The 27,664-nt window shown below is 42.7% G+C and overlaps 1 protein-coding gene across 2 annotated transcripts; it reads right to left on the reverse strand.

Moving 5' to 3' along the window:
* Nucleotides 1-1,961: 1,961 nt before the first annotated feature.
* On the reverse strand, nucleotides 1,962-25,216 carry LOC139553399 (prostasin-like). Of its 2 annotated transcripts, none has more exons than XM_071365680.1 (10): nucleotides 25,131-25,216; nucleotides 18,705-18,725; nucleotides 18,421-18,580; nucleotides 18,021-18,289; nucleotides 17,708-17,853; nucleotides 17,315-17,501; nucleotides 15,199-15,376; nucleotides 8,201-8,457; nucleotides 2,428-2,525; nucleotides 1,962-2,330 (listed from the first exon to the last, which is right to left on the reverse strand). In XM_071365680.1, the coding sequence occupies exons 1-10, from the start codon at nucleotides 25,195-25,197 to the stop codon at nucleotides 2,028-2,030; spliced, it is 1,686 nt and encodes a 561-aa protein (XP_071221781.1). In that variant the 5' UTR covers nucleotides 25,198-25,216; the 3' UTR covers nucleotides 1,962-2,027. The 2 variants fall into 2 exon arrangements, with proteins under 2 accessions (XP_071221781.1, XP_071221780.1); XM_071365679.1 differs by having other exon boundaries at nucleotides 17,285-17,501.
* Between the last annotated feature and the right edge of the window lie 2,448 nt (nucleotides 25,217-27,664).

Raw genomic sequence — 27,664 nt, forward strand, 5'->3', positions numbered from 1 at the left:
AAAAGATAAATGTCCAATTAACAATGTGTGACATTTCTTGAAGGTTGCTGTCCATCCACTCCCCAAGGAACTTGACCTAACTTGAACAGTTTTGTAAAGAAGAATGTTCATATATTGCCAAATCTGTACTGTACTTTGCTCCGTTCATCTTTCCCTCGATTCTGACTAGTCTCTGAGTTCCTGTTGCTGAAAAAGATCCCCACAGCATGATGCTGCCGCCACCATGCTTCACCGTAGAGATGGTGCCTGGTTTCCTCCAGACGTGATGCTTGGCATTCAGGCTAAAGTGTTCAATCTTGGTTCCATCAGACCAGAGAATCTTGTTTCTCACGGTCCGAGTCCTTTAGGTGCCTTTTGGCAAACTCCAAGCGGGCTGTCGTGCCCTTTACTGAGGAGTGGCTTCCGTCTGGCCACTCTACCATAAAGGCCTGATTGGTGGAGTGCAGCAGAGATGGGAGAACCTTCCAGAAGGACAACCATCTCCACAGAGGAACTCTGGAGCTCTGTCAGAGTGACCATTGGGTTCTTGGTCACCTCCATGACCACGGCCCTACGCCCCCGATTGCTCAATTTGGCCGGGCGGCCAGCTCTAGGAAGAGTCTTGGTGGTTCCAAACTTCTTCCATTTAAAAATGAGACTACTGTGTTCTTGGACCTTCAATGCTGCAGAAATGTTTTGGTACCCTTCCACAGACCTGTGCCTCCACACAATCCTGTCTCTGAGCTCTACTGACAATTCCTTCAACCTCATGGCTTCGTTTCTGCTCTGACATGCACTGTCAACTGTGGGACCTTATATAGACAGATGTGTGGCTTTCTAAATCATGTCCAATCCATTGAATTTATCACAGGTGGACTCCAATCCAGTTGTAGGAACATCAAAAGGATGATCAATGTCAATATGGGTTATTGTGTATAGATTGAGGAATTTAATGAATTTTACAATAAGGCTGTAATGTAACAAAATGTGGAAAAAGTCAAGAGTTCTGAATTCGAAGTTGGTAGAAACTTATTTCAGCACTCACAGCTGAAATTGCTTCCAAAGGTGCTTCCACCAAGTATTAAATCAGGGGGATGGAGACTTATCCAGTTTTGTATTTTTAATATATACTTATTTTCTCACAACAAAATGTTGAAAAAGTTCAAGGGAGTGTAGACTTTCTATAGGCACTGTAATTCCAGATCAATTTTTATAGTAAAATCACTGAGGTGAAGGTTTTTGTTTTATTAATATTATATTACTTGTTTATTTATTTCCTTATCATGTATCATTCCTTATCATTATTTATTTACTATCCAGATAAGAAAGTGTCTGATCAAGGAATATTCCATAGACTTTTTGAAAAATAACAGTCACAGTAAAAGGTATTTCTATTCTGATTTCAAATGTTCAACACTTATCAAAGACAATATGCCCTCTTTCTTCATTAAAAAGTTGTGGTAATGGCAGTTGTTTGGGGAAAAGCATATTTTCATAGGTTATTTCTTGACTGATTAAAATTGATGGGATGCTATTGTATGTCATATCATTTCAAGGGGCTGTTTCTCAGCTTTCAAAATGCCTATCATGTTTTCATATGTGGTTTTACACCAGCAAAGTATACCCATTAATATACGCAGAGGTCTTGATCCTGCAAGAAATGGAACATTCCGCTCAGGCTAGAAAGGGTCAACTCTGAAAACATTATTTGCAGCAACATTATTATGTTACATGGTATCTGGATATTTTCATGTAACAATGTTACACATACCCAGGCAGTTAACATAAAAGCTTGCATATTGCGTCTCAAACAGCAATGTTGTAAGTGTCATAACAAAATAGTATCCAGAAAATGCTACTGATACAAACATTGACGGCAAAAATAGTAAAGAAAGACGAAGTTGGAAATTAAGGCTCCCTGAGTTCAAAACTAGAATCCTGGCTTTGACACACTGCCAGTCACTGACAAATTGATTAATGGCTTGAAAAAGATACTTTTAATTGGTTGGAGGTTAGAGAGGGCTTGTCAATGGTAGCCGTGGAATTTCTTAGTACCAACCCAACAGTAGGACAGAGGAGAGGAGGAGAGAGGAGTGGGCCAGGGAAGCTCCACTGCTGCCACCAGCTGAGGTGGCAGGGGATAGGAATGTTCCCAAATTGGCAGCCAGGAAGCTTTGGAAGTGGGAGGTTTTGGTGAAGACTTGGATAGGGGAGCTGTGGGGACCCCTGCTCCAACGTGCTTTGTTGGTGCTGTTATTGCTAGTGGTGTTGCTGCTGCTGTCGACAGTCAACACAGCAGTCTGGAACCATGAGTTGCCATGCTTACACATCAAAGGAACACCGGCATTACCCTGTGGGGAGAAGTACACTAGGGTTAATATGGATATAATGTTATGTGCTTATAACAACATGTTGCAAGCTAAATAGTAAGACAGATCTGTACTAAACCTGCAGTAGTGTCACAGCTCCGGTGCAAATGTTGTCCGTAGATGAAACATTCACACATTCCACCACAGAGGTCTGGAACTCCTGCAGAACTTCCTCAGCTAAGGATAAAGAGATGGGTTTATTACTTATCATACCTACCCACCCACCCCCACGGTCCTGTCCGGAAACAATCCCTACACTAAAACATTTCCTGTAAAATGAACAGAAACTTACTGGCAGCAATTGGCCAGAAAGGTACTATAATTTATTTTACAGTACAGCTACTGTAATCCATTTAACGGTACCAAATTTTTTACTTAAATCTAATTTACAGTACCAATTATAATTACTGCATATTACCCAGTGTTATTTGCAAGTTTTCATTTTAGTCACTTAGTGTCGCTCTTGCCCTTATCAACGTAGTCGGTGCAGTCAACCAAGGTTGATTTAAAAAAAACATCAGTCATAGCATGTAAACATTTCTCTAACCATTACTGAAAATGTTGTTGTAGTTAAGGATATACTGGTCTTTAAAATAATTCTAATTACAACAAGATATCTTATAATGATACATTACTGAGATATTCACGGTAACTTGATGCCAGCTTCCTGTAAATTACTAAAACGTCAAAGCAATAAAACACAGTACAATACTGTAAGGAACTGTAAATAAACTGTAGGAAAGTCATTTTTACAGTATTTTACTGTAATTACAAGGGATTCGAGTAAGCAGATTGGCTGCTAGGCATTTGTATATTACAGCATATTAAATAAGACCCAGAGGCCTAAACAAAGGCTTCCAAATTGACTGATTACAGGGCAAAACAGATCAAATGGATGTGGTTAAATATTCAGCCATTAAAGGTTTAAGACCTGCTGTCACTCTGATCTGTCCTCTATATACATTTAAATTGTTAGGGAACTACTACCACATCACTTAAATTAGTACAGGACTCTCACTAATGGGTGAAACAATTATAGCCACTTACAAGGCACGCCTTAAAATATGTTCATGAGACAGTGATTCATTCCCCTCCAGCAATGAATAATATTTATTACCTTTGTAAAGTGCTTTTCATTATACAGAATAATCTCAAATTGCCTTAAAATAAAGAACTAAATGACAGGGCAACTGGTACAAAGAACCCAGCTGACGCTACAAGGGACAAGGACACCAAGGAGCACAGCTATCAACAGAATGACCTTCCTAAACAAAGGAGCTCAGTCAGTGGTGCCTTCAGGTGGTCCAGGAGGGTATTCTAGAGGCTCGGGATGGTCGAAAGCCCGATTCCCCCAAGGAGCAGAGCTTGGTCCTGGGGGCGTGGAGGAGCAGGCCATCGCTTGACCTGAGGGTGCGGGTGGGGTTATGGTATTTGAGATAAGGAGTGGGATATCCATGACTACGCTGGAAAGTCAGCAAGAGGGTTTTTAATTAAATCCGTAATGAGACGGGGAGCCAGTGCAGAGATGCCAGGATGGGGGTGATGTTACCGCACTCTCACCAGGATCCTGACAGTGCTGTTCTGGATGTATTGGAGCTTCTGGAGACTCCTGCCAGGGATCACAATGAAGAGTGTGTTGCAGTAGTCCAGGCTTGAGGAGATAAAGGCATGGATGAGCTTTTCTGCATCAGACTGAGTCAGGATGGGACGGAGTTTGGCAATGTTCTTGAAGTGATAGAATGGCACTTTACACAGTTCTTTGACGTAGCTGCCAAAGGTCAGGAAGGAATCAAGTTTTGCACCCAGATTGGAAACTGAGGGGCAGAGAGGGAGGTTCTGTCCTGCTATTGATGAATAGTGGACCTGGTGGGGGGTACCAACAAGCAGGGCCTCGGTTTTTCTGCTGTTCAGTTGAAGGACGTTTTGCTTCATCCATGCACTTATCTCTTCAAGGCAGGTGTTCTGACAGGCATATGCATCAGACGGACTTGGGGTAGTTTTTACATACAGCTGGGTGTCATCAGCATAGCAGTGGAATGAGATTCCATTCTGGCTAATGAAACGACCATGTACAGGATGAGCAGCATGGGTCCAAGAATAGATCCTTGTGGGACACCGCAAGTGACGTGGAGGGTCCAAGACCTGGATGCAACGCACCATCATTTACAGTATGCTGCATTAAATATACAGCAATTTATTGTTGAATTGTATTGAAAAACTACAATTGCTAATAGTGAATCCAATGATATATTACAGCATATGAATTTACTGTACACTCAGTGGCCAGTTTATTAGGTACACCACCCCATTCATGAAAATGTTTTGCTCCTTCAGACAGTGAGTCACATGGCCGTGGCTTGCTATTTAAAGAAGGCAGACGGGCAGAGGCAGTGCTACTGTTCAATTCAACGTTAGAATGGACAAATCGAATGACCTAAGTGACTGAGCGTGGTATGATCGTCGGTGCGCCGGTTCCAATATATCAGAAATGGCCAGCCTCCTTGGCTTTTCACACACGACAGTGTCTAGGGTTTATCAAGAATGGTGCGACAAACAAAAAACATCCAGTCAGTGGCAGTCCTGTGGGCGAAAACAGCTTGTGGATAAGAGAGGTCGAAGGAGAATGGCAAGAATCGTGTAAGCTAACAGGCAGGCCACAAACAGGCATATAACGGCGCAGTACAACAGTAATGTGCAGAACGGCATCTCGGAACGCACAACGCGTCTGTCCTTGTCACGGATGGGCGATTGCAGCAAACGACCATACCAGGTTTCACTCCTATCAGCTAAAAACAAGAAGAAGTGGCTCCAGTAAGCACATGATCAAATCAAGTTTATTTTATATAGCCCTTCGTACATCAGCTAATATCTCGAAGTGCTGTACAGAAACCCAGCCCAAAATACCAAACAGCAAGCAATGCAGGTGTAGAAGCACAGTGGCTAGGAAAAACTCCCTAGAAAGGCCAAAACCTAGGAAGAAACCTAGAGAGGAACCAGGCTATGAGGGGTGGCCAGTCCTCTTCTGGCTGTGCTGGGTGGAGATTATAACAGAACATGGCCAAGATGTTCAAATGTTCATAAATGACCAGCATGGTCAAATAATAATAATCACAGTAGTTATCGAGGGTGTAGCAAGTCAGCACCTCAGGAGTAAATGTCAGTTGGCTTTCCATAGCCGATCATTAAGAGTATCTCTACCGCTCCTGCGGTCTCTAGAGAGTTTAAAACAGCAGGTCTGGGACAGGTAGCACGTCCGGTGGACAGGTCAGAGGTCCATAGCCGCAGGCAGAACAGTTGAAACTGGAACAGCAGCAAGGCCAGGTGGACTGGGGACAGCAAGGAGGAGTCATGCCCAGTAGTCCTGACGCATGGTCCTAGGGCTCAGGTCCTCCGAGAGAGAGAAAGAAAGAGAGAAGGAGAGAATTAGAGAGAGCATACTTAAATTCACACAGGACACCGGATAAGACAGGATAAGTACTCCAGATATAACCAACTGACCCTAGCCCCCCGACACATAAACTACTGCAGCATAAATACTGGAGGCTGAGACAGGAGGGGTCAGGAGACACTGTGGCCCCATCCGATGATACCCCCGGACAGGGCCAAACAGGAAGGATATAACCCCACCCACTTTGCCAAAGCACAGCCCCCGCACCACTAGAGGGATATCTTAAACCACCAACTTACAATCCTGAGACAACGCCAAGTATAGCCCACAAAGATCTCCACCACAGCACAAACCAAGGGGGGGTGCCAACCCAGACAGGAAGATCACGTCAGTAACTCAACCCACTCAAGTGACGCACCCCTCCTAGGGACGGCAGGAAAGAGCACCAGTAAGCCAGTGACTCAGCCCCTGTAATAGGGTTAGAGGCAGAGAATCCCAGTGGAGAGAGGGAAACCGGCCAGGCAGAGACAGCAAGGGCGGTTCGTTGCTCCAGAGCCTTTCCGTTCACCTTCACACTCCTGGGCCAGACTACACTCAATCATATGACCTACTGAAGAGATAAGTCTTCAGTAAAGACGTAAAGGTTGAGACCGAGTCTGCGTCTCTCACATGGGTAGGCAGACCATTCCATAAAAATGGAGATCTATAGGAGAAAGCCCTGCCTCCAGCTGTTTGCTTAGAAATTCTAGGGACAATTAGGAGGCCTGCGTCTTGTGACCGTAGCGTACGTGTAGGTATGTACGGCAGGACCAACTCGGAAAGATAGGTAGGAGCAAGCCCATGTAACGCTTTATAGGTTAACAGTAAAACCTTGAAATCAGCCCTTGCCTTAACAGGAAGCCAGCGTAGGGAAGCTAGCACTGGAGTAATATGATCAAATTTCTTGGTTCTAGTCAGGATTCTAGCAGCCGTATTTAGCACTAACTGAAGTTAGTGCTTTATCCGGGTAGCCGGAAAGTAAAGCATTGCAGTAGTCTAACCTAGAAGTAACAAAAGCATGGATTAATTTTTCTGCATCATTTTTGGACAGAAAATTTCTGATTTTTGCAATGTTACGTAGATGGAAAAAAGCTGTCCTTGAAACAGTCTTGATATGTTCGTCAAAAGAGAGATCAGGGTCCAGAGTAACGCCGAGGTCGTTCAGTTTTATTTGAGACGACTTTACAACCATCAAGATTAATTGTCAGATTTAACAGAAGATCTCTTTGTTTCTTGGGACCTAGAACAAGCATCTCTGTTTTGTCCGAGTTTAAAAGTAGAAAGTTGTCATCACCAACACTGGACAATTGAGGAGTGGAAAAACATTGCCTGGTCTGACAAATCCCAGTTCCTGTTGCGACATGCTGATGGGAGAGTCAGGATTTGGCGTAAGTAGCATAAGTCCATGGCCACATCCTGCCTGGTGTCAACATTACAGGCTGATGGCTCTGGTGTGGGGAATGTTTTCCTGGCACGTTCGGTTCCTTGATGCCAATTGAGCAACGTTTGAACTCCCCACCTTGTACAATCCATTCCCCAAATAACTCAGGCTGTTCTAGAGGCAAAGAGGGGTCTGACCCGGTACTAGATTGGTGTACCTAATAAACTGTCCACACTGTATATTTGGTGTTTTATATCACTTGCACTTTATGCCTTAACAAAGGCTTCTATGCTGACAGTGACTACAGGGCAAAACCGATCAAAAGGACATGGCTAGCCATTCAACTATTAAAGGTTTGAGACTTGCTGCCAGTGATTTGTCCCCTATATAAATGAAATTGTTAGGGGACCACTAACACGTACAGGATTCTCCCTAACGGGGTGCAACAAATATAGCTCTTACAAGACACGCCTAAAAATATGTTAGTCAGAAACACAATACCATCCACCCACTATTGTTCAAAAGGTTTTTGGCGCTCCAAAAATGCAGTATGGTACAGGATTCTGAATTAGAGTAAATAACTGTCCATTTTCAGGACAAGATTAGTAAAATTCCTAAAATGCAGTATATTACTGTATTCTGTGTACAGCATTCTCACCCACAGGTGCAACAAATATAGCCTCTTACAAGGCACACATTCAAATATATTTATGAGCCAAAGACACTTTCCCTGCCCACAACATTTTCCCACAATGCATGATAATTACTGTGTATTATTCTACAGTGTTTTACTGTTGAAATTACAGAAACGTCTTACAGTGCAGCCAGCCCCTACCCTAGGCATTTGTGTAGATCTCAGAGGCCTGGATAGGTTGTAAGCAATATGGTGAAAATCTCACCTATCCTATCAGAAGACAGGTGGACCTACTACCATTGCTTACCAAATTCTTTCAGATCTACACAAATGCCTTGGTGCTATAGGGTTTGTTTCTGAACAGAGAACATTTCTCACTAACACACAAAGACAGTAGTCCTTCCACTCACCGCCACCCTGGCCTGTTGCCCAGCCAGCTACCCAACACGGAGTCCCTGTGCTGAAGGTTCTGGTTCCCTTGTCCACACAGATAGGCTGGATGTAGTCAGACAATGTGGGTTGGCTGGCCAGTCGGAGGATGGCCACGTTTTTGCCTGTCACATTGCTCATGGTGATGTTGATGACGTTCTGGGTTACCTCGTGGGGATTGGAGCCGCTCTGCTTCAGACGACCCAGAATCACGGTCCACTCAGAGGCGTTGGCCTGGCTGGAGAGATATAATGAGTTGCATCTCTGTTTAGTGAGGTCCTGTGATCATTGGCGGTCAGTGCCCTTTAAAATGAGGGAGGGCTATTTTCTTTTCATGAGCATGGCCTTATTTTTCTATTACAGCATATTGGATGACTCATTCATATTCCATTCACCCAGTTCAATGTAACAGCGATAGGTTTAGGCTACTACAGTTGAAGTCAGAAGTTTACATACACTTAGGTTGGAGTCATTAAAACTCCTTTTTCAACCACTCCAAAAATGTCTTGTTAACAAACTATAGTTTTGGCAAGTCGGTTGGGACATCTACTTTGTGCATGACAAGACATTTTTCCAACAATTGTTTACAGAAAGATTATTTCACTGTATCACAATTCCAGTGGTTCAGAAGCTTACATACACTAAGTTGACTGTGCCTTTAAACAGCTTGGAAAATTGCAGAAAATTATGTCATGGCTTTAGAAGCTTCTGATAGGCTAATTGACATCATTTGAGTCAATTGGAGGTGCACCTATGGATGTATTTCAAGGCCTACCTTCAAACTCAGTGCCTCTTTACTTGACATCATTGGAAAATCAAAAGAAAATCAGCCAAGACCTCAGAAAAAAAATTGAAGACCTCCACAAGTCTGGTTTATCCTTGGGAGCAATTTCCAAACACCTGAAGGTACCACGTTCAAACCAGTAGTACGCAAGTATAAACACCATGGGACCACGCAGTCATCATATCGCTCAGGAAGGAGACGCGTTCTGTCTCCTAGAGATTAACGTACTTTGGTGCGAAAAGTGCAAATCAATCCCAGAACAACAGCAAAGGACCTTGTGAAGATGCTGGAGGAAACAGGTACAAAAGTATCTCTATCCACAGTAAAAAGAGTCCTATATCAACATAAAATGAAACGCCGCTCAGCAAGGAAGAAGCCACTGCTCCAAAACCGCCATAAAAAAAGCCAGACCACGGTTTGCAACTGCACATGGGGACAAAGATACTTTTTGTAGAAATGTCCTCTGGTCTGATGAAAATAGAACTGTTTGGCCATAATGACCATCGTTATATTTGGAGGAAAAAGGGGGAGGCTTGCAAGCCGAAGAACACCATCCCAACCGTGAAGCACGGGGGTGGCCGCATCATGTTGTGGGGGTGATTTGCTGCAAAAGGGACTGGTGCACTTCACAAAATAGATGGCATCATGAGGTAGGAAAATTGTGGATATATTGAAGCAACATCTCAAGACATCAGTCAGGAAGTTAAAGCTTGGTCGCAAATGTGTCTTCCAAATGGACAATGACCCCAAGCATACTTCCAAAGTTGTGGCAAAATGACTTAAGGACAATAAAGTCAAGGGATTGGAGTGGCCATCACAAAGCCCTGACTTAAATCCTATAGAAAATGTGTGGGCAGAACTGAAAAAGCATGTGCGAGCAAGGAGGCCTACAAACCTGACTCAGTTACACCAGCTTTGTCAGGAGGAATGGGCCAAAATTCACCCAACTTGTTGTGGAAGGCTACCTGAAATGTTTGACCCAAGTTAAACAATTTAAAAGCAATGCTACCAAATACTAATTGAGTGTATGTAAACTTCTGACCCACTGGGAATGCGATGAAAGAAATAAAAGCTGAAATAAATCATTGTCTCTACTATTATTCTGACATTTCACATTCTTAAAATAAAGTGGTGATCCTAACTGACCTAAGAGGAATTGTGAAAAACTGAGTTTAAATGTATTTGGCTAAGGTGTATGTAAACTTCTGACTTCAACTGCACACGATACTGGAATTTTCCCTATACCCATCATAAGCTTGCTACAACCTAGTTCATGAATGAAAGTTTACAACTTAGGTGCACGCACACAGATCGAGAGACAATTTGAGGTGACAGACAGTGACATTCAATACCGCCTTTCACACTCTTGCCTGCATCTAGCTGATATTCGGTGCAATCATTAAAACCTGTTATGGCTAGACGTGGCGCTAGCGACCCACCTCGACAACATCCGGTGAAATTGCAGAGTGCGAAATTCAAATTACAGAAATAGTAATATTTAACATTCATGAAAATACAAGTGTCATGCATCAGAAAAAAAGCTTAACTTCTTGTTAATCCAGCCGCTGTGTCAGATTTCAAAAAGGATTTACGGCGAAAGCACACCATGCGATTATCTGAGGACAGCGCACCGCACACAAAAGCATTAAAAACATTTTTCAACCAGGCAGGTGCGACACGAAAGTCAGAAACTCTCTGAGGTCATTAAAGATCCCATGGCACTTATCGTAAGAGTAGGGGTGTTAACCCCGGTGTCCTGGCTAAATTCCCAATCTGGCCCTCAAACCATCATGGTCACCTAATAATCCCCAGTTTATAATTGGCTCATTCATCCCCCTCCTCTCCCCTGTAACTATTCCCCAGGTCGTTGCTGCAAATGAGAACGTGTTCTCAGTCAACTTACCTGGTAAAATAACGGTAAAAAAAAAAATAAAAATAGCGATAAAATAAATGCCTTACCTTTGAAGATCTTCTTCTGTTGGCACTCGAAAAGGTCCCAGCTACATCACAAATGGTCCTTTTGTTCGATAAAGTCCTTCTTTATATCCCCAAAATCTCAGTTTAGCTGGCGCGTTTCATTCAATAACCCACCGGTTTCCCTCCTTCAAAATGCATATAAAATGAATCCCAAACATTACCAATAAACTTCTCCAAACAACGTTTATAATCAAACCTCAGGTACCCTAATACGTAAATAAACAATAACATTTAAGACGGAGAATCGTTATTGTCTTTACCGGAGATAAACAAAGAACACGCTCTCATCCACGCGCATGAAAACACTACAGCCAAAATGGGAGGCACCTAGAAAAACTACAAATTCTAGCTCATTTTTCCAAAAACAAGCATGAAACTCTTTCTAAAGACTTGACATCTAGTGGAAGCCCTAGGAACTGCAATCGGGGAGGTTTTCCCTTCATATTAAACATGACAGCCATTGGAAACAGTTGTGGGTTGAATTTTTTTTCTTTTTTCTGGATGGTTTGTCCTCGGGTTTTTGCCTGCCATATCAGTTCTGTTATACTCACAGACATTATTTTAACAGTTTTAGAAACTTCAGAGTCTTTTCTATCCAAATCTACCAATATGCATATATGCATATCCTAGCTTCTGGGCCTGAGTAACAGGCAGTTTACTTTGGGCATGCTTTTCATCCAGACGTCAAAATACTGCGCCCTAGCCCAAAGAGGTTCCAACAGTTGCAAACGAGAGTTTACAAGCCAAAACACTACACACAGCCTACATCGTTGTCACCATATTAGCTAAAGTAATGTCATAGTTAATAGAACTAATGCGTTAGTAAAACCTGCTACTATCATGCAGTGAAGTTAGTGTACAGTCAGTAAGCAGTTACACCGACAGGCCCCGGTGAGAATAAATTAGTAATAGTTCCAGTGTTGTGTTGGATAGTCATAGCCAGCTAACTAACATAGCATCCCTCTGAGCTGGGTGTTTCAGTAGGCTAAACTAGCTAGCTGCATTTGCTAGCTAAGTAAGTGAAACTGAAAAAAAGACCATCTCTTTCTCTTGCTTCTCCTTCATTTAGGAAGAAATTCACTTGTTAAAATAACTGTTCAACTATTGTTGTCTTTCCCTTTGAGTTAACTACTCACCACATTTTATACACTGCAGTGCTAGCAAGCTGTAGATTATGGTTTCAGTACTAGATTAATTATCTGATCCTTTGATTGGGTGGACAACATGTCAGTTCATGCTGCAAGAGCTCTGATAGGCTGGAGGACGTCCTCCTGAAGTTGTCATAATTACTTTGTATATCCATGGAAGGGGGTGAGCACCATGAGCCTCCTAGGTTTTGTATTGAAGTCAATGTACCCAGTGGAGGACTGAAGCTAGCTGTCCTCCGGCTACACCATGGTGCTACCCTACAGAGTGCTGTTGAGGCTACTGTAGACCTTCTTTGCAAAATAGTGTTTTAATAAGTTATTTGGTGACGTGATTATATTTAGTATAGTTTAATCTAAAAATGTTAACTTTAATGTTTTACAATTTACATTGTTATGAAATTTACTGATGAGGATGGTCCTCCCCTTCCTTCTCTGTGGAGCCTCCACTGCCTGTGATAGACTAGCGTCCTGTCCAAGGAGTGTACATCAAGCGGCCTCACCCTGCTCCAATGAGCCGTTCTGGCTTGACAAGCCAAGGCTTGTGTAAGGCTACTTTAGTGAGGGATACTAAACTCTTCATTCTGATTATTGTCTTATGAAATGTTTATGTACTGCTTATGAATGTAATATGTATGGGTTATGAATGTGTTATGCCCTAGGTAGGCACCCTTCATACTCAACTCTTCATTCATGTTATCATCATTTGACATACAATTAATTATTGTAGTAAGTTGATATTTTCTTTGTCTTGAAGTTGTTGACGTAATTATTCATTAAGGGGAAATTCAGACCTGAATTAGTCTTGTGCTGATCTAATTTAAATTAAAGCTGCACAATATTTAAAGGGATTGCTTGAGATAAACTAATTGAACCAAAACATTTTAATTGAATCACATTTATTCAGTGCGAACAAGGGAGCCACACCAGCAGAGCTCACTACCCACCTGCACAAGTATGTGGACACCTGCTCGTCGAACATCTCGTTCAAAAAAATCATGGGCATTAACATGGAATTGGTCCCCCCTTTGCTGCTATAACAGCCTCCACTCTTCTGGTAAGGCTTTCCACTAGATGTTGGAACATTGCTGAGGGGACTTGCTACCATTCAGCAACAAGGGCATTATTGAGGTCGAGCACTAATGTTGGGTGATTAGGCCTGGCTCACAGTCGGCTTTCCAATTCATCCCAAAGCTGTTCAATGGGGTTGAGGTCAGGTCTCTGTGCAGGCCAATCAAGTTCTTCCAAACAGATCTTGACAAACCATTTCTGTATGGAACTCGCTTTGTGCACGGGGGCATTGTCATGCTGAAACAGGAAAGGGCCTTGCCCAAACTGTTGTCACAAAGTTGGAAGCACAGAATCTCCTTGAATGTAATTTTATGCTGTAGCTTTAAGATTTTTCCTTCGGGCCTAGCCCGAACCATGAAAAACAGCCCAAGACCATTATTCCTCCTCCACCAAACTTTACAGTTGGCACTATGCATTCGGGCAGGTAGCGTTCTCCTGGCATTGTTTAGCTTTACACCACTCCAGCCGACGCTTGGCATTGCGACGAACAGTTATTGCGCTGATGTTGCTTCCAGAAGCAGCTTGGAACTTGGTAGTGAGTGTCGCAACTGAGGACAGATGATCTTTATGCGCTTCAGCAGTCAGAGGTCCCGATTCTGGGAGCTTGTGTGGCCTACCACTTCGTGGCTGAGCCGTTGTTGCTCCTAGACATTTCACAATAACAGCACTTACAGTTGACCGGGGCAGTTCTAGCAGGGCAGAAATTCTATGAACTGACTTGTTGGAAAGGTGGCATCCTATGACGATGCCACGTTGAAAGATCACTGAACTCTTCAGTACAGGCTATTCTACTGTCTATGGATATTGCATTGCTGTGTGCTGTTATACACCTGTCAGTCGAATCCACATACTTTTGGCCATGTAGTGTAAATCTGAATACCAACTACTGAGAAGTGCTAAAATCAAAACACGTAAAAAGGCATAGATTTCCTAAATCTGAATGGGCCACTAAATTCCTTGTGAAGGTACCAAAACGTTAAACTGTCCAGCTGATTAGGATGGTAAAACAGTAGTGTGGGAGAGATGTTGGCTGGTGGCTCCCCCCTCTGGTACACTACAGTAACTACTACAGTAAGTGCCTGTTGATCCCATGGAGTCACACCTAGACACTGGTTGACATGATGATGACACCATAATCATGCTTTCTGTGTAACAGTATAACTTTAAACCGTCCCCTCGCCCCGACACGGGCGCGAACCAGGGACCCTCTGCACACATCAACAACTGACACCCACGAAGCATCGTTATCCATCGCTCCACAAAAGCCGCGGCCCTTGCAGAGCAAGGGGCAACACTACATATTGGTTTCAGAGCAAGTGACGTAACTGATTGAAATGCTACTAGCGCGTACCCGCTAACTAGCTAGCCATTTCACATCCGTTACACTCACCCCCCTTTCAACCTCCTCCTTTTCCGCAGCAACCAGTGATCCGGGTCAACAGCATCAATGTAACAGTATCAATGTAACAGTATAACTTTAGACCGTCCCCTCGCCCCGACACGGGCGCGAACCAGGGACCTTCTGCACACATCAACAACGGTCGCCCACGAAGCATCGTTACCCATCGCTCCACAAAAGCCACGGCCGTTGCAGAGCAAGGGGCAACACTACATATTGGTTTCAGAGCAAGTGACGTAACTGATTGAAATGCTACTAGCGCGTACCCGCTAACTAGCTAGCCATTTCACATCCGTTACATCTGCAGCCAAGGTTGTGTAAAACATGGGTGTTGTTTATAGACAGCTATCTCTCCTAGAATTTTCAGTAGCACAATGATTGTACAAATGTCATATGTACTAATCTTAGTTAACCTTTGCATTAGGGTTGAAAAGGAAACTTTTCTATGTGTCACTAACTGTTAATGTAATGGCACTGTAAAAAAATCTAAATCCAATCAAAATGTAGGTTCTATGACGAGATTTCCTTAGAATCATATAAGGAGTGACATTTCAATCCAGCTACTTACTCTCCCCCTTTGACATACAGGTAGAGTTAACTTACCTAGAAAAGCAGCTGGCATCACTCATGACAGAGTCTACCGCCACTAACGTGCCCCCGCAGACGTGCGCTCCGTTGGTCTGTATGCTGGCTATCCAGGGCCACAAACCTGCTGTCGCCAACGAGCTTCCGCCACCAACATGGGAGTTCAAAGAGGCGCTAGCGCTGCCACACACCACAACTGCAGAGGGAGGGAAAGACAGATACAAATTTGAGAGACAAATAAAAGGGAGTAATCCAGTAGTCAGATTTGTTACAAAAGTAAAGATTCACATTAAGGTGTAGCCATAAGCACAAGTTAGACTATACAGTGCCTTCGGAAAGTATTCAGAACCCTTGACATTTTCCACATTTTATGTTACAGTTTTATTTCAAAATTGATTAAATACATGTTTTTCCTCAGCAATCTACACACAATACCCCATAATGACAAAGTGAAAACAGGTTTTCAAAAAACAGAAATACTTTATTTACATAAGTATTCAGACCCTTTGCTATGAGACTCGAAATTGAGCTCAGGTGCATACTGTTTCCAATGATTATCCTTGAGATGTTTCTACAACTTGATTGGAGCCATTGTGGTAAATTCAATTGATTGGACATGATTTGGAAAGGTACACACCAGTCTATATAAGGTCCCACAGTTGACAGTGCATGTAAGAGCAAAAACCAAGCCATGAGGTCGAAGGAATTGTCCGTATAGCTCTGAGACAGGATTGTGTCGAGGCACAGATCTGGGGATGGGTACAAAAACATTTCAGCAGCATTGAAGGTCCCCAAGAACACACTGGCCTCCATAATTCTTAAATGGAAGAAGTTTGGAACCACCAATACTCTTCCTAGAGCTGGCCGCCCGGCCAAATTGAGCAATCTGGGGTAAAGGGCCTTGGTCAGGGGGGTGACCAAGAACCTGATGGTCACTCTGACAGAGCTCCAGAGTTCCTCTGTGGAACGGGAGAAACTTCCAGAAGGACAACCATCTCTGCAGCACTCCATCAATCAGGCCTTTATGGTAGACTGGCCAGACGGAAGCCACTCCTTAGTAAAGGGCATATGACAGCCCTCTTGGAGTTTGCCAAAAGGCACCTAAAGACTTTCAGATCATGAGAAACAAGATTCTCTGCTCTGATGAAACCAAGATTGAACTCTTTGGCCTGAATGCCAAGCGTCATGTCTGGAGGAATCCTGGCACCATCCCTACGGTGAAGCACGGTGGTGGCAGCATCATGCTGTGGGGATGTTTTTCAGTGGCAGGGACTGGGAGACTTCGAGGGAAAGGTGAATGGAGCAAAGTACAGAGAGATCCTTGATGAAAACCTGCTCCAGAACCTCAGACTGGGGCGAAGGTTCACCTTCCAACAGAACAATGACCCTAAGCACACAGCCAAGACAACGCAGGAGTGGCTTCGGGACAAGACTCTGAATGCCCTTGAGTGACCCAGCTGAGCCCGGACTTGAACCTGATCGAACATCTCTGGAGAGACCTAAAAATAGCAGCAACGCTCCCCATCCAACCTGACAGAGCTTGAGAGGATCTGCAAAGAATGGGAGAAATGCCCCAAATACAGGTGTGCCAAGCTTGTAGCGTCATAAAGAAGACTCAAGGCTGTAATTGCTGCCAAAGTTGCTTCAAAGTACTAAGGGTCTGAATACTTATGTAAATATGATATTTCCGTTTTTTATTTAGAAAATGTCTAAAAACCTGTTTTTGCTTTGTCATTATGGGGTTGATTGAGGGAAAAAACAATTTAATTTATTTTAGAATAAGGCTGTAACGTAACAAAATGTGGAAAATGTCAAGGGGTCTTTCCGAAGGCACTGTAGGTATGTGCATGCGGTTGTGGTTGTAGGGGCAGTTGTGGTGGTTGTAGGGGCAGTTGTGGTGGTAGTGGTGGTTGTAGGGGCAGTTGTGGTGGTAGTGGTGGTTGTAGGGGCAGTTGTGGTGGTTGTAGGGCAGTTGTAGGGGCAGTTGTGGTGGTGGTTGTAGGGGCAGTTGTGGTGGTGGTTGTAGGGGCAGTTGTGGTGGTGGTTGTAGGGGCAGTTGTGGTGGTGGTTGTAGGGGCAGTTGTAGGGGCTGAAAGACCAGTACAGAAGACACTGAGGTCAGAGTCAGTCCCACTGGAGGAGAAGGTGACAAAGCCTGGCTGGTCACTGCTGATCTGGCTGTTGATCCAGGTCTGGTACTGGGACACTCTGGCGTACACTCCTGGGAGTTTTGCCAGGGCACAGCCTTGGCCGAAACTCACAACACCAGACTGGATCCAGCGAGTACCCTGTTTGGTTACCATCGGACCTCCAGAGTCCCCCTATGCATAGACAGACTTAGTGTCACTGAGATTGCATTTTCACAGGATTATGAAACATAATGGGTCGGTTTCCCAGATGAAGAACCATTTTCAAAGTGAAAATGCTTTTTAGACTAGGATTAGGTATAACCTGTGTCCGGGGAATCGGACCAATATGTAATTGACCCACACTGTAATAAACAAAAAGGATAACCAAGAGATTTTACCTGACAGGAATCCTTTCCTCCTGCTACTAGACCAGCACAGATCATGTTGTCTGTGATTGAACCTACTCCATAGTTAAAGTTACACTGCCTGTTTCCCACTACTGGCACATCCACCTCCTGTAGGGTCTTTGGTGAAGGCAGGGACACTGAGGAGATGGGAGACACATTCAGACAAGTAAAGTTAGTACGACATGATTTGAAATGAGGAAAATGTATTTTGTTCCAATTGATCACTCCTATTATATTACGGATATATTTTACATATTGACTATTGCCCATGCATTACATTTTAATCTCTCCCATCAGATCTCACCTCCACTGCGGATGGTGCCCCAGCCAGTGACCCAGCTAGTAGTGCCGGCATGAAAGGAGCTGCCTGGTGCAGCTAGGCAGACTGGCCGGATGTAGTTGGTAAAAGTCACAGGGGAGGAGAGCTTGAGAAGACACATGTCGTTGTCATTAGTACTTTTGGTGTAGTTGGGGTGGGACATGATCTGAGTGACCGCCCGGTCCACCTCGTTGGGGTTAGAGCCCTTCTGGTTCTGACGACCAACGTAGACCACCAAATTTGATGTACTGGGGCTGAGAAAAAAATAAATATATATATTTTAAAAAGATAACGGTAATGCTGTAAAAGGAGGCTCAATTGAGTTATGATTAGGTTTGGTGTAAGAGTTAAATGTTAGGATTCTAGCAATCCTGCAATTCCTCACCTGGAGAAGCAGTGAGCAGCGGTCAGCACCCACTCTTTGTTGATGAGGGATCCCCCACAAAAATGCCTGCCAAATCTGTGCAGACTGGCCTGCCATGGCCAACTCCCTGCAAGAGCATCCTGACCCCCCACAATCCTAATGTTGAGAGGGGTTCCGCATACTAACAGAGACACATGTGGATGAAGGTTTACGAAATGGAGCACACAAAGGAAGTGAAGAGATTGAAATCTCACTAGTTAGTGAATTGGTGCATGGTAATGTCATTCAATGAGAAAAATACTTACCATCCAACTGAGAGTGAGACCCTAAAAACAGGAGGAGAAAAACAATTGAACAGTTTGGTTTTGGCACACTGTGGGCAAACATGTAACTTAACTCTTTGCACCCTACTGGTTTTACAATAGCAACCACATAAGGAATTAGAATACTTGAATAGGATCTCTATGGTAGTAACATACAGTCTTGAGCACTGCCAGCAAGCCAGTCAGTCAATTAGTTAGTGTATTTAGTATTGCTCCATAGTTTCCATGTGAGCGAACTTTGTATGCTGGATGTTTGTCATTAGTCTGTGGATTGTTTGACAAAACGCCATCCGTCAAAACTAATTTCATCACTGCGTATGTTACCGAACATTACTGTACACTTAACATTATCCCGAATTCCGCGCTGGAGAGAGAGCGGAAGTAGGCTTGACAGTTTAATACTAATGAGCACATTACCTATTATTAAAACAACATATGAGAATAGATTACTCTCAGAATTACTATGACATTTAGTATAGTTCTAAATGAACTAATACTAATGAACTAATACTAAAGAAATACGTAGATATTCGTTTTGGACCAAACCTTTATGAATAAAATGAATAGGATGAGGAAATATACAGTGCATTCGGAAAGTATTCAGACCCCTTGACTTTTTCCACATTTTGTTACGTTACAGCCTTATTCTAAAATGGTTTTAAACATCTGTTTCCTTCATCAATATACACACAATACACCATAATGACAGAGCGAAAACTGGTTTCAAGAAATGTTTGCAAATGTATAAAAAAAACAAAAAACAGAAATACTTTATTTACATAAGTATTCAGACCCTGTGCTATGAGACTCGAAATTGAGCTCAGGTGCATCCTGTTTCCATTGATCATCCTTGAGATGTTTCTACAATTTGATATGAGTCCACCTGTGGTAAATTCAATTGATTGGACATGATTTGGAAAGGCACACACCTGTCCATATAAGGTCCCACAGTTGACAGTGCACGTCAGAGCATAAACCAAGACATGAGGTCGAAGGAATTGTCCGTAGAGCTCTGAGACAGGCTTGTGTGGAGGCACAGATCTGGGGAAGGGTACCAAAAAATGTATGCAGCATTGAAGGTCCCCAAAAACACAGTGGCCTTCATCATTCTTAAATGGAAGAAGTATGGAACCACCAAGACTCTTCTTAGAGCTGGCCGCCCGGCCAAACTGAGCAATCAGGGGAGAAGGGCCTTGGTCAGGGAGGTGACCAAGAACCCAATGGTCACTCTGACAGAGCTCCAGAGTTCCTCTGTAGAGATGGGAGAACATTCCTGAAGGACAACCATCTCTGCACCACTGTACAAATCAGGCCTTTATGATAGAGTGGCCAGACGGAAGCCACTCCTCCGTAATAGGCACATGACAGCCTGCTTGGAGTTTGCCAAAAGGCATCTAAAGTACTCAGACCACGAGAAACAAGATTCTCTGGTCTGATGAAACCAAGATTGAATTGTTTGGCCTGAATGCCAAGCGTCATGTCTGGAGGAAACCTGGCACCATCTCTACGGTGAAGCATGGTGGTGGCAGCATCATACTGTGGGGATGTTTTTCAGCGGCAGGGACTGGAAGACTTGTCAGGATCGAGGGAAAGATGAACGGAGCAGAAAGATCCTTAATGAAAACCTGCTCCAGAGTGCTCAAGACCCCAGCCTGGAGCGAAGGTTCACCTTCCAACAGGACAGCAACCCTAAGCCCACAGCCAAGACAACACAGGAGTGGCTTCGGGACAAGTCTTTGAATGTCCTTGAATGGCCCAGCCAGAGCCCGTAATTGAACCCGATCAAACATCTCTGGAGAGACCTGAAAATAGCTGTGCAGTGACCCTCCCCATCCAATCTGACAGAGTTTGCGAGGATCTGCAGAGAAAAATGGGTGAAACTCCCCAAATACAGGTGTGCCAAGCTTGTAGCGTCATACCCAAGACTCGAGGGTGTAATCGCTGCCAAAGGTGCTTCAAAAAGGATGGAGTAAAGGATCTGAATACTTATGTAAATGTGATATTTCAGTTTTGTTTTTTTAATACATTTGCAAAAAATACATAAAAATTATGTTTTTGCTTAGTCATCATGTGTTATTGTGTGTAGATTGATGAGGGAAAAAACAATTTAATCAATTTTAGAATAAGGCTGTAACGTAACAAAATGTGGAAAAAGTCAAAGGGTCTGAATACTTAACGAATGCACTGTATATATATTTTAGGAGGAGAAATATATATATTTTTTAAAGTGGTGTTGATGTTATGGTTAACTTTGTGCCAAACTGTCCATTCAGGTTTTTCGTCTGGAAACATTTCTTCCAAACAAAACAATAACAATAATTTTTTTACACAATCATCCTACAAAGGAAGCGTTGTGGTCACAACAGAGTCATCATGGCTGTAGGACTATATAGGGATTTCACAGAAAATAATACAAAGAAGGTAACCCAAATTGCCCTTCTATTGCCTCCTCTAATGTTTTGGATCTTCCAAAGTGGCTTCCTCTCCTCGGATCTGAAAGAACTGACAAGGTGAAAGCATCAGCAACCCTGGTAAACTTCTGCCTTAATAACACTTTCAACTACTCTGTCTTTTCATACCAGTGCAACTAAAGGAGAACAGACAAGGTGAGGGATCCACTGGACTGCTGATATTGGCAACCAGAACCGTGAGAGACTAATGGCCTACTGATAAGCACCCTACTTCTGTGTGATCTGTGGGTGTGTCTGGCTGGCTTCACATTCAGTCCCCACCCACTAAATTAAAATCAGGTCATGTTTTTTAAATATTTTTTTATAAATGCATACAACACACAAAGAGGCAAACAGCAATCGACAAATCAGACTTCTCTATTGCAAAATTATATATTTCTACAAATTCATTGCATGAAATATTGCATTACATAATGAATATATCAAATATTGTATTCCATCCAACTTGTTGTGTGTAAGGACAAACATTGTGATTTGAGGCACAACTTTCCTGTCGCCACCAATTTTGATACACTTTGGAACCTCAATTTCCTCCCTGTACTCTGTCCTTAAGATAACGACAGACAAGCAATGATTACATTGGTGACTCAAGCTAACGGTTTCCAGTAAGATGGAATTGTCAGCTGAAGGTGAAACATTTCCTTGACGTGTTGAAAAGCCATTCAATGGTCTTGCTCAACTCTCCATACGCTTCAGAGGGAATGTTGCACACACACACACACACATCAGTGAAAGACTGATAGGCCTAATTAATTAAAGGTGCCTTTTTCACATCAGTTCCAGTGGCATAAACAGGAAGAAGTGTCCATCATTTTACAGGTGCATCAGCACTGGCTTTACAGCTGTATTAGATCTAAGAACTAACCACAGTCATACAGGCCACATATGTGGTGCAAGTGTCGATATACATATATGTATTTATTTAGAATGTACAGTTGAAGTCATAAGTTTACATACACTTAGGTTGGAGTCATTAAAACTCATTTTTCAACCACTCCAAAAATGTCTTGTTAACAAACTATAGTTTTGGCAGGTCGGTTAGGATATCTACTTTGTGCATGACACAATACATTTTTCCAACAATTGTTTACAGCCAGATTATTTCACTTATAATTCATTGTATCACAATTCCAGTGGGTCAGAAGTTTACATACACTAAGTTGACTGTGCCTTTAAACATCTTGGGGAAATTATGTCATGGCTTTAGAAGCTTCTGATAAGCTAATTGACCTAATTTGAGTCAATTGGAGGTGTACCTGTGGATGTATTTCAAGGCCTACCTTCAAACTCAGTGCCTCTTTGCTTGACATCATGGGAAAATCAAAAGAAATCAGCCAAGACCTCAGAAAAACAATTGTAGACCTCCACAAGTCTGGTTCATCATTGGGAGCAATTTCCAAACGCTTGAAGGTACCACGTTCATCTGTACAAACAATAGTACGCAAGTATAAACACCATGGGACCACGTAGCCGTCATACTGCTCAGGAAGGAGACGCGTTCTGTCTCCTAGAGATGAACGTACTTTGGTGCGAAAGTGCAAATCAATCCCAGAACAACAGCAAAGGATATTGTGAAGATGCTGGAGGAAAACGGTACAAAAATATCTATATCCACAGTAAAACAAGTCCTATATTGACAACCCGAAAGGCCGCTCGCCAAGGAAGAAGCCACTGCTCAAAAAACACCATAAAAAAGCCAGACCACGGTTTGCAACTGCACATGAGAACAAAGATCGTACTTTTTGGAGAAATGTCCTCTGGTCTGATGAAACAAAAATAGAACTGTTTGGCCATAATGACCATCATTATGTTTGGAGGAAAAAGGGGGAGGCTTGCAAGCCGAAGAACACCATCCCAACCATGAAGCACGGGGGTGGCAGCATCATGTTGTGGGGGTGCTTTGCTGCAGGAGGGACTGGTGCTCTTCACAAAATAGATGGCATCATGTGGAAAGAAAATGATGTGGATATATTGATATATTGAAGCAATATTCAAGACATCAGTCAGAAAGTTAAAGCTTGGTCGCAAATGGGTCTTCCAAATGGACAATGACCCCAAGCATACTTCCAAAGTTGTGGCAAAATGGCTTAAGGTCAACAAAGTCAAGGTATTGGAGTGGCCATCACAAACCCTGACCTCAATCCTATAGAACATTTGAGGGCAGAACTGAAAAAGCGTGTACGAGCAAGGAGGCCTACAAACCTGACTCAGTTACACCAGCTCTGTCAGGAAGAATGGGCCAAAATTCACCCAACTTATTGTGGGAAGCTTGTGGAAGGCTACCCAAAACGTTTGACCCAAGTTAAACAATTTAAAGGCAATGCTACCAAATACTAATTGAGTGTATGTAAACTTCTGACCCACTGGGAATGTAATGAAAGAAATAAAAGCTGAAATAAATCATTCTCTCTACTATTATTCTGACATTTCACGTTCTTAAAATAAAGTGGTGATCCTAACTGACCTAAGACAGGGCATTTTTACAAGGATTAAATGTCAGGAATTATGGAAAAACTTAGTTTAAATGTATTTGGCTAAGGTGTATGTAAACTTCCGACTTCAACTGTAGGTGTCTCTACTTGAGAGTGCTTTAGCTTTTTTTTTCTTAGGCTGTTCTCAAATGCAAATTCTCATGCAAAATACAGCGTGCATTTGTCTGGCTGGCTGGGAGAATCTTAGTTTGTATAAAGGTATACACATGACATGTAAAGGAACATTGCCTGTGGTCTTTTTTATTTCAGGGATTGCGTATCTCCTTTATGCTATCATCAGTTGTCATGACACCCTATAATCAAAGTGAGGTTTCATGCAGACCCTTTTCCTTTCATTTCTTTCTTTCTCTCTCATAAACATTTTACTTAGCGTCAGATTGTAGTTTAATGAGTCTCATTACTTAAATGAGGAACTTGGATGCTTTTAAAATGTTTTACTGGTGGTCTTTTTGTTTTTTTAACCTTTTTTAATCCAAGAAGTCCCATTTGAAGTCAGTCTTCTTTTATGAGGAAGACTTGCCAAGAGTTACTCTGTTACCAGTTTGTATTTTTTTCTCTCCCTAACTTAAGTTCCTTGTACGATTCAACTTTCATCTCATTAAATATCTAATTCTGTCCCTTTAACTGCTTTGAAAGATGACATCAGCTGGTCCACTTCAACACTATACACACTGAACCTTTTGCAGTGTAATTCAGTCATGTTCAATACAATTTCTGTTGTGTTGCTTTGATGCTCACACAACACACGTGTTAGACAAATGTAAACGTTCTGCCTCATTGCACGCACAGCAGCATCCTCAAGGCCCAAAACAGTCTAACAGGTCTCTCTCCTGTGTCACAAGGCACATGACATTGTATTGACTTTGACTGTCTGTTTTGGCCTTGCTCACCACCAGCACCATTGCATAACCTGACTAACTCCTTAAAGGGATAGTGCAAGATTTTGCCAAGCATCAGATGAACTCATGGATACCGTTTTTATGTCTCTGTGTGCAGTTTGAAAGAAGTTGTAGGTCGTTTTGCAAGCCACTAGGTTAGCACAATGACTGGAAGTCTACAGGTAGGGGAGAGTGGGGTAAATTGAGCCAAAGGGGTAAGTTCAGCTACCCGTGTTTCTAAAAGTCCGTGAAGGAAGAAACCACATGGAAAAAGTGGTAAGCAAGTTAGGTAAAAAGAAAACTGATTTTCAACAAGTCAAATTAATTTGTGTTCGAGGTTACATGCATTCCAATTATTTCCAGGGATACAAAACATCCTGAAATATAAGTAGATATCGTTTTTAAAAAGAATACACCTATTCTTTTTTCCATGATGGAGTGATGCTCAACAGCTAGCATGGTCTCCCCTACAACTAGCATAATCACACTATCCCTTTAGCTCCAGAGTCAACTGTAGAACTGTCCATAGAAGTAAAGCAGTGGAATAATGGGAATCGTGTCTCTTACCTTTTGAAAGGAATGCAACTAGTAGATTCACCAAACAGAGTGCTTTGTAGACTTCCATTGTTTCCATGCCCACCACAACAGCCTGTTCTGTTTAGTGTTTATACTTTTGTACTCATCCCTGCCTTCACTCCTCCCCTATATATCTATCTATATCTATACAGTACCAGTCAAAAGTTTGGACACACCTACTCATTCCAGGGTTTTTCTTATTTATTTATTTTTAACAATTTTCTACATTGTAGAATAACAGTGAAGACAACAGAACTATGAAGTAACACATATGGAATCATGTAGTAACCAAAAAAAAATTCAACAAATCAAAATACAGTATATTTTATATTTGAGATTGTTCAAAGTAGCCACCATTTGCCTTGATGACAGCTTTACACACTCTTGGCTACCACTTCCACTTGTCCAACCAGAGATTAATTAACCAAATATACAGACAGACAGTTAAACAAAATCACATTGATTAATTATCAGACAAGTCACATGCTTTTGGTTGGGAGTAGGAAAGGCTACTACTACTATGTGAGTGAACAGCAAAATCTTCTTGTATGACATGTAGCAAAATGTTCTAAAATCAAAATGATCATTAGCACTCACCTCAATTTAGTTTACATTTCCCACTTAGCTAACATTTTCCCAGACTAATTGTTACCAAATATCCAAACGGAGATTCAGTGAAAACAAAAATGACATTGATTTATCTTGAAGAGTCCCCCACGCCTGTTTGAAAACAGCTCAATAACGCTGTCCCAATCAAAAAGGTTCAATTTGGTGCGGTCTAGACCGGCCTTGAGTTCAACGTCCAAGGACATAGATTTTTGGTCCATGTCATAGATGTCCGTGTTTGGTTCAGATTTGGTCCGGTCTGGACTTCTATAAATAGCTTATTTTTAACCAATTTAATTTTTTTAACCTTTATTAAACTAGGCAAGTCAGTTAAGAACAAATTCTTATTTACAATGATGGCCTACACCGGCCAAACCCGGATGACGCTGGGCCAATTGTGTGCCGCACTATGGGACTCCCAATCACTGCCGGATGTAATACAGCCTAAAATCGAACCAGGGACTGTAGTGACACCTCTTGCACTGAGATGCAGTGCCTTAGATCACTGCGCCACTCGGGAACCCTTTCATTCAGAACTGAAAATGTACCTGATTTTAACTTCCTGGAAATACGTATTTTCACCTTTCAATCAGGACCTAAACTGAAACTAACCTCAACGTCTGGAAAATATGTATTATTTACATATTTTCTCAGTAATTTTGCTTACTGGGACTATTCTACTCTAGTTTTGTCCAGGGTGCAATATTTTTGTCTTGCCTAGGGCAGCAGAATGACCAGGAATACAGGAGGCCCAGTCCACAACTTTTGTGAGAAATGTTTTCCCCTCCACTGCAGATGGCTATATCGGTCTGCTAATACAGGAGTTGTAAAGGCCCAGCGCGCTACTTTTGATGAGAAAAAAACAGAATATACATATTTTTGGGGGTGGGAATGTATTTATATATATATATTTTTTTACCCCTTTTTTCTCCCCAATTTCATGGTATCCAATTGGCAGTAACTCAGTCTTGTCTCATCGCTGCAACTCCCGTATGGACTCGGGAGAGGCGAAGGTCGAGAGCCATGCGTCCTCCGAAACACAACCCAACCAAGCCGCACTGCTCCTTGACACAATACACATCCAACCCGGAAGCCAGCCACACCAATGTGTCGGGGGAAACGCCGTACACCTGGCGACCTGGTCAGCGTGCACTGCGTCCGGCCCGCCACAGGAGTCGCTAGTGCGCGATGAGACAAGGATATCCCTGCCGGCCAAACCCGGACGACGCTGGGCCAATTGTGAGCCGCCCCATGGGCCTCCCGGTCGCGGCCGGCTGCGACAGAGCCTGGGCTCGAACCCAGAATCTCTGGTGGCACAGCTAGTACTGCAATGCAGTGCCTTAGACCACTGCGCCACCCGGAGGCATATTTATATTTTTTACTTACTTTATTTTCCAGGGGGTGCTGCAGCACCCTCAGCACCCCTACTTCCAGCAGCTATGGAGAGAAGAAATTACTTGAAGGTTGTGATGGGATGATAAACTTGCCCTGTAACATTTCTGTGTCCATGATATTCTCTAATGACTGAGCCACATATACACATTGTTTTTCTGTGACCCTCTTTGTTTCCCTCTTAAAGAAATTGCTGACAAATCTATTCAAAAGATTCCCCTACAGGTACCAAGGTTTTTCCCGAGCATTAGGCGTGTGTTGGTATTGTCTGAGTTTGAGACAGCCACCATTCTATGCATCCTAAGTGTATTGTACATGTTACAATACTGTACCAGGGCTGAGGCCATTTTATTCAGGGAATTAATTGGAAAGTCAATCGTTATATTGAGAATATTCTCATTGGAAATAATAGGGAATTCACTGATTTCGAAATAGTGATTTAATAAGGTGAGTGAATTGAATTGTGATGCATCATATTGTGTCACACAAATCCAGTCAACCTGAATGTGTTTCTGTAAAACCCATCC

This window comes from Salvelinus alpinus, chromosome 25 (genome assembly GCF_045679555.1).
Source record: "Salvelinus alpinus chromosome 25, SLU_Salpinus.1, whole genome shotgun sequence".
NCBI classification, from domain to species: domain Eukaryota; kingdom Metazoa; phylum Chordata; class Actinopteri; order Salmoniformes; family Salmonidae; genus Salvelinus; species Salvelinus alpinus.